General features: G+C 35.6%; 1 protein-coding gene across 6 annotated transcripts; it reads right to left on the reverse strand.

The window, feature by feature from the left end:
- Positions 1-881: 881 nt before the first annotated feature.
- Positions 882-7,183, reverse strand: LOC107618367 (elongation factor). 6 transcript variants are annotated; one of them, XM_016320404.3, is made up of 7 exons: positions 6,739-7,183; positions 6,104-6,214; positions 4,712-5,161; positions 3,289-3,599; positions 3,141-3,194; positions 2,254-2,729; positions 882-1,367 (listed from the first exon to the last, which is right to left on the reverse strand). In XM_016320404.3, the coding sequence occupies exons 3-7, from the start codon at positions 5,005-5,007 to the stop codon at positions 1,014-1,016; spliced, it is 1,491 nt and encodes a 496-aa protein (XP_016175890.1). In that variant the 5' UTR covers positions 5,008-5,161; positions 6,104-6,214; positions 6,739-7,183; the 3' UTR covers positions 882-1,013. The 6 variants fall into 6 exon arrangements, with proteins under 6 accessions (XP_016175890.1, XP_020968225.1, XP_020968224.1 ...); XM_021112566.2 differs by having other exon boundaries at positions 6,104-6,219; XM_021112565.2 differs by having other exon boundaries at positions 6,104-6,265.
- Between the last annotated feature and the right edge of the window lie 246 nt (positions 7,184-7,429).

Below are 7,429 nucleotides of genomic sequence, written 5' to 3' on the forward strand. Positions count from 1 at the left end.
TTACACTAATTTATAGTTTTGTGTTTACAATTGTTAATTTTAATAATATCGTTAGTATTTTAAATTTTAAAAATAAAAATAACTAACTCAACTAAGAATTATTTTGTAAAGTGTAAAAATTAAATTTATTTTTTAATATAAGTAAATTTAATTAATTATAATTTAATATAATAATATAAATCATTAATTAAATAAAAATTTAATTATTTAATATAATTTTTATTATAATTATTACTAATTTAATTATTATTTCATTATTTAATATAATTATTTAATTATTTCAGATTTTATATTATTATTTTTTTAAAATAACTTGTCAAATGGCAAGTTATTATTGGTTAACTTGAATCCTTATTTAGAGGGACTCCCTCACTTTGAGATCTGTGCGAAAACTCATTCCTTCTCTCCTCCAATGGTTAGAGTTCCTATGTGTCAGAAAAAAGTGAAAGAGGAACTCACCATTGTAGGTGCTCTTATGGTACGAGTTCCACTCTATCCAATAATTGAAAAATGAATGTTACATGTATCAAGATTTGAAGAACGAAACGATCAATAACGATAAAGTTAAAAATTCAAAAGTTTAAGAATTTAATTATAGTACAATCGGAATTGACCTAGATATGATAAATAATATATTTGTATTTAAAATAATTTAAAAAATAATTTGTGTTTCATTATTTCAAACTATGTAACTGCTAAAAAACCAAATTGATTTGACTGATTTACCGACTTTCGACTAGTTAGCTAACAACTGATTTAATCCTTAACCGTGTCAGTTTGGTGGCTAATTCTCCATTAATCAGGTCAAACCATCCAGTTTGGTCCGTTTCTCAAAATCAAATTTAAGAATAATACAAATCATGCTGAAAATAAGAGTCTAATTGTCTAAAATATCTTATTTCATTGCAATCTCAATTGTGAAACAACTTCTGTCAAAATTATGAACGAAGGATGGAAAAAACAAAAATGAGTTACAAAAATTCTGAAAGGTCACTTGAGATTGATTCATTCGCTCACTGGCTATCTGGTTCACCAGAGCATTTCTTGCTCCAACCAACCGAACCAGCTTTGCGCTCGCCTCTCTTTCTCTTGTTCTTGGGGACACTCACATCACCATGCAAGCTTTGCTTGAGAACTGGTTGTTCTTGAGACCCTGCAGAACTATTCACCACTACATTGTTAAGATCCGATGCCGGAACAGAATCGATGTGCTGTAGAATTTCCTCTTCCCCGTGCTGTAGAATTTTTTCTTCTCCTTCACATTTCGCAGCAGACTTCTGAAGCTTCTCAATGGGGTGATGACTCGCGCTTTTAAATGCGTGGTCTTCTGTTTCAGCTACCTCATGTATCAAGACACTGTCCACCATCTGCAATCATCAAAGAAAATTTAGAAGTTAGCATTACCGTTATCTCAAGAAACGTAAAGCATAAGTGCACAGATTTTTATATGATGGACCGCACATGCAAAATTCAAAAGAAAAAATAAACTTAGGAAATTGGTAATGTAGCAAATGGTGAATACAGAGTTGTACATACAATAAAATGACAATAAAATGTTTGCCATATATTATAGTTTAGGGTTAATCGCACTTTATCCCCTAAAAATTGAAGAAAATGTACAAATCGGCTGATGAATTTTGCTAAATGTACACTTTACCTAAAATAAATGCATTATGCATACACCCCCAACCCCAGGGCAAAGTTCTTGTTGTGTAAAGTCCCAAAGTGGCCGAGATTGGTTGCATCCACTAAAATTGCCCCCGAGATTCCAATTGCATGAATTACGTCTCTAAGATTGACAAAAGTGTACTATATTAGTCACTTACAACGTGATAAGTCACTTGATGGAATTAGACTGAAGGACTAACATGGTGCACTTTTAACAATCTCAGGGATGTAACTAGTACAATTGGAATCTCGGAGACTATTTTAGTGCACGCAACCTATCTTAGGTACCATATTGGGCTTAACTCGCAAATCTCCCACTAAATTCTCCTAAATATGTAACTTTTATTTGCTAAACTTTGTTCAATGTGTAACATAATTGGCAAAAAATTACCAACATGAGCAATTTGCATATTTTTTAAATTCGGAAGGTAAAGTGCAAATAATTTAAATGCAATTAACCCTATATGTTATGCAACAATCTTCGTGTAGGTTTTACCCATGAATGAGTTTAATTGCATAAACACTTCTGGTCAGCATCTGATAAGAAGCTAAATAAATAATGTAGACCAGTTTGAGAAAACTTACATCATCACAAGAGTCCCCAACCAAGGGTGGACGGAGAGTAACATCAGCAGCAGACAATAATCCCACGGTGCTCTCGATTATGTCAGGGATAATTGTAACTTCTCCATAGCTCGAAACAGCACTGTCCGGCATAACCAAATTGCCTAAATCAAACTCGGGAATATGCCGAGCTGAATTATAAATAGCCCTCATGGATATTGAGTCTCCATTCGCTGCAGAGGTTGTAGGACTAGGAGCAGAGCTAGTCTGTACATCACCATGAGGAAGCAGGCTCAAATTCTCCGACGATGATAACTTAGTGTTTTTGGACATGACCACGTCTACTTGACCCTTCAGCTTCTGGACTCTAGAATGTAGGTTGTCGATTGTCCAAAGAAGCTGCTCCATGCAACTATCACTCTCACTATACTCAAAGAAAGATTGATCATCGCCGATTCCAAATCTATCACTTGAATCAGCATGCAACTCTGTGATAACTGTACCAAGAGAGCATAAAAACGATTAGTCATTAAGCACATATTAAATCAAAATGTGATATGAGGCGCAACCAAAGGCAGATCACAAGTACAACAACAAAGCTTTATCCCACTAGGTGGGGCCGGCTACATGAATCAAATGACGTCATTGAACTCTATTGTGTATCGTGTCTATAGTGAGACTATTTACACGTAAACCTAAAAAGTGAAAAACACGATAAAATAGAAAACAAACCAAAATACATTAAGCACGCACTAACAAAATACGGTTATATGAAGAAGCAAGCAATCATTTTCTTATAGTACAAAATTGTACAAAAAGCATTAATATCACTGGCAAATTAACATGTTATGCAGCAGGAGCATCAAGTAAGGAGCATCAAGTAACCATTAAAAAGCATAGTTTCTAACCTGGATTACCAAAATCCTCAACCAAACAGCCATCAAGATCAGACTTCTTATTCTCTACATATACGTAAAGGGAAAAGTCAACATTTCTGAGGCAGGGAAAGGCAAGCAAATCTAGCGTCATGATAAAGGAGAGCAAAGTAGTTTCTACCGAGATAGGAGAAAAGATAATGATTCGATGTATATGACACGAGGTCAGTTGTCTCCTCAACTTTCTTTCTTTTCCTCCTTTTCCTGGCGTTACATCTATACTGATGACTCGTAAACGGCAATGATTTTGAGCCAAACTCTTCTAGTGTAAAACGATCGGGCTCCATGTGTTTTATCTTATCATATTCCGCAAGCTCTTTACTGTATTTTAATGCTTGCGACTCAATTTCCTTAATTCTTAGTTCTGCCCATTTGCAGCGCCACATTAGAGGTCGTATGAAGTTCCTCCAGTGATATGTCAATTTCTTCTTCCTACAATTGCATAGGAAATTGATATGCATAAATAATAACTCAAATAGCTTAACATGCAATACACATAGAATGTGCTTAGAACAGTGGTTCACCACAAAATATGAAAAGTTAGTATAGTGGCATAAAATTAAATGTGGATCATTATTAGCTCAAGGAAAATAGAGATCAATGGTGTTTGAGATGATACTAATGATAGCAGACAACATAGAGTATAACGGCAGATTTTCCAATACCAAACCATCAATGTTTACTTGACGAAAATCCGAAAGTGTTCTAACAGAAGTTACAACTAGAACTATATAAACAAAGAACAATTATCTTGATAATAATATAATTCAAATACATCCAACATCTAAGGAAGTGAACAGTAAGAGGAAGATTTGGAAAAAGAACCTAATCTCTTATTGGAACATCAAACCCAAGACAGACATACCATATAACCATATAACTAAATTTCACACCTCTTACTAGAGTTTGGAGAGAAGAGAGAACTCTGAGAAACAAAAAGAAAGCTTGGAAATGTATAATGTATATTATTAGTGACTTTAACACTGATATGTGCTTATGTACAAAGAAGGAAAGCTTGTTGTGTAAGCTAGTCCAACAGGCAGAATAGCCCTTTCGTACTTACGTTAGTGATGACAGTTGTAACATTACAGCTGTCATGTCTTAGCTAGCTCTCTCTTATAACTAACTCTGTTCTAGACTTCACCAACTCACTCTACTCTTATCCTCTCCTAACAATCATCATTACAGTAGTCTATTTTACTTGTGATGCAGTGCATTTACTTGCTAGATACGTATAATTATCATAATCATCAGCAAATATATAGAGAGGTCACCCTGCTCGTTCTTACGTGTATTAAACACCTTGTGTGTAGAAGTGTGTGTGTTATTAGAGATCAACACATTAACTATGTAAATATGTTTAACAATTCATCAAAAAGAAGCTCCAATAAACTATCTAATTTGAAGATTTAAATGCATAATTTGGCTTCAATAACAAACTATAATCAATTGTCAACAAATTCACAATACTAGGGTTCTTTGCTTACATATTGAAACAACTAAGGAAGATAATTCAAAATTATTTGCTATGGAACAAGAATCACCTCATATGGAATGTGGAGGAAAAAGCATCAAAGTTGCATGCCAAGCCACTATCACCTAAGAATTCTGACTCTACCTCAGCATCACTAAGTCTAGAACCATTTTCAGCATCAGACGTAGTGTCAGCGAATGAACTTGAATACTCAGTTGCATCAGGGTCTTCATTTTTATTTGATGCCAAATCACCCTTGTTTGTCCAACTTACAATATCAATATCCGCATCCTCGATTACTTTTGAACTGTTAATTTGTTCGTCCAGAACCGGCTCGACCTTGATGATAGGCTTCTTCTCATCCATGTTAATCTCAAACACTTTCTATTCCACTTTCTCCTCAAATTAATGTCACTCTTAGAGACTTAGAGTGAATCTTGGTTCAGTCTCTTTTTCGTCATTATCTACAAATAGACAAGGAGGGCATTTCTTGACAAACATAGATCCGTTCAAACATTACCTGGTTAAATTGAGAATTGTTCCAACTTCATCAACAAATTCAACCAACTCCAAATCAATTCATTGAGCACACAATATAGATATTGATTTCAGTTCAAAGAACACAAAAATCACAAAGTCAAGAAGTACATAGCAAAACATTTTTCATTTGAAAATAACAAGTAGCTAGCAGCCAATCACTTAAGAATTAAAATTTCAAATTCTGATTCCAAAAGGAAATTAAACTCCACAGTTGTCAAAGATAGCAATATTGTTCTTCTTCATCATCATCATCATCATCCGGCGAAACCAAAGTCAGTAATGCCAAAAAAGACATTTACAAAAAAAAAGAGTAGTACAGTTGCTAAGATTCTTCATTATTACAAGAAAGTTCACTAAACAAGTTAGAATGCAGGTCGGGAATTAGAAGAAAACCAAGGCAACGGCTAAGTTAATTGAAGCACAAAAAGCGTACTTGAAAGTAACAAAAAAAAAACGTGTGCGTGCGTGATTCAACTAACACTAGGGGTGTACATGGCCCGGGTAAAACCGGGTTTGTCCTAACCAAGACTCGGCCCTAAATATGTACCGAAACCTTTTTATAGACCTTAACCGGCCCTATACCCGATGAAACCTACATACTTTCGAGCCACAGTTATAGCGGGTGAAAACTGGGCCTTTACTAACAATTTGTTACGAAGATGTTGGTAGCCAAAGTTAAACTTAAATCTCTCGATAAATCACAATTCCAGATGCTGGGAGACACAAAATGTAAATGCTAATGCCAGTAATATCAAGTCCAAAACTTATTGAATTCTCTAGGCCTTTCTTTCTCTCACTCATATCAACCTTTTCCTAACTTTTATCTGAACAAACTTGAGGATGAATGAGGAAGGAACAAAAAATCTATAATAATATATGTGTACATGTATCTGTGAATAGTTGTGTAACTATGTCAACTTACAAGACCAGCAGAATCACTTTATCAGCACAGAAAGTGAACCTCCTCTTTTTCTTTTCCATCATTGCATTTACAATCTTTGAGACTTTTTGTCTCTAACTTCATTCTCCCATGCTGCCCTTGAATTCATCAATAGCAATGCACAGACATTAGAAGAACACAGTGCTGATAAAAAAGAAAATCTAATAAGTTGGTATTCAGCAACAAATCACCAATATATTTTGATTAAAATCAGAACAAATCAACAATAATCAAAACATGTTTTCATTAGAATCAAACAAATCAGAACCAAATAAGGATAACAAATAAAAAATAATCATAACATGTTTTAATTAAAATCAGAATAAATCAGGATCAAACAAGGAGAACAAAGCAACAATAATCAGAACATAGAACAAATCAGACCCAAACATGGAGTCATGGAGAACAAATCAACATTATATGTAATTAAAATCAAAACAGATCAGAACCAAACAAAGAGAACAAATCAACAATAATCAGAAGTTCAGAACAACAAATCAACCTTATAAATTATAATAACAAGTTCTGAACAAATCCAGCATTATAAATTATAATAACAAAGCTCAGACCCTAATCCTATTTTAGAAAGAAAAAAAAAAGTAGTTCAGAAGCATTACCAGAACCAGCGCCGAGAAGAAAAGGAGCGGCTGAGCAGGGGCTTGTGACCTTCCTCACCAAAAGAGCACCAGCGCCGAGAAGAAGATGAGCAGTGCCGAGAAGAAGAGGAGCAGGAGAAGTAGAGGAGGAGCAGCGCCAAGAAGAAGAGGAGCAGGAGAAGAAGCGGAGCATGAGCAGAGCAGTGACCTTCACACTTCGCCGCCGCTGTTGGTGGCGTCGTGACTAAGGTTCTCCGGCGAGCAGTGAGGCGCAGAGAAGCTGTGCAGCGCGGAAGCAGAGCAGCCGGTTCTGAGAAGCAGTCGAGCAGAAGCAGAGCAGCGCTGGTTCCAATGACGATGGCCGGTCGATGTCTGAACGAGCATTCAGAGAGGGTCTGAGAATGGGAGATTGGGACTTGGGAGCTTGCGGGTCTCTGCGTGCCCTAATTGTGGGGGCTGCAACATCATCATAAATCATAAATCATAAATTTTTTAAAATTAACTTACACCGGGTCGGGAATGAATGACCCGTTATAGCCCAGACCCGGTTTAGTTGGTCTTTCGGGTGAATTTCTTTTTTTTATTTTTGGGTCATCCCCAAGTTCTTTTGGACCGAGCCAAAATGTTCAAAAATAATTTGGGTTCGAATGGGACCAGACCATGCATCCCTAGCTCACCATCACAATATGGTTACACTTAGGATCCGTTTAAA

The sequence above is a fragment of the Arachis ipaensis genome, chromosome B9 (assembly GCF_059453495.1).
Source record: "Arachis ipaensis isolate K30076 ecotype BB chromosome B9, ASM5945349v1, whole genome shotgun sequence".
Classification (NCBI taxonomy): Eukaryota; Viridiplantae; Streptophyta; class Magnoliopsida; order Fabales; family Fabaceae; genus Arachis; species Arachis ipaensis.

Bases quoted from the DNA above. Each gene is read 5' to 3' on its own strand.
- LOC107618367 (XM_016320404.3), bottom strand. From the start codon at position 5,007: ATGGATGAGAAGAAGCCTATCATCAAGGTCGAGCCGGTTCTGGACGAA. The intron at 3,600-4,711 runs GTGATTCTTGTT...ATGCAATTGTAG, and splicing joins TCCTCCACATTCCATATGAG to GAAGAAGAAATTGACATATC. The intron at 2,730-3,140 runs GTTAGAAACTAT...CTCTTGGTACAG, and splicing joins TGAGGATTTTGGTAATCCAG to TTATCACAGAGTTGCATGCT.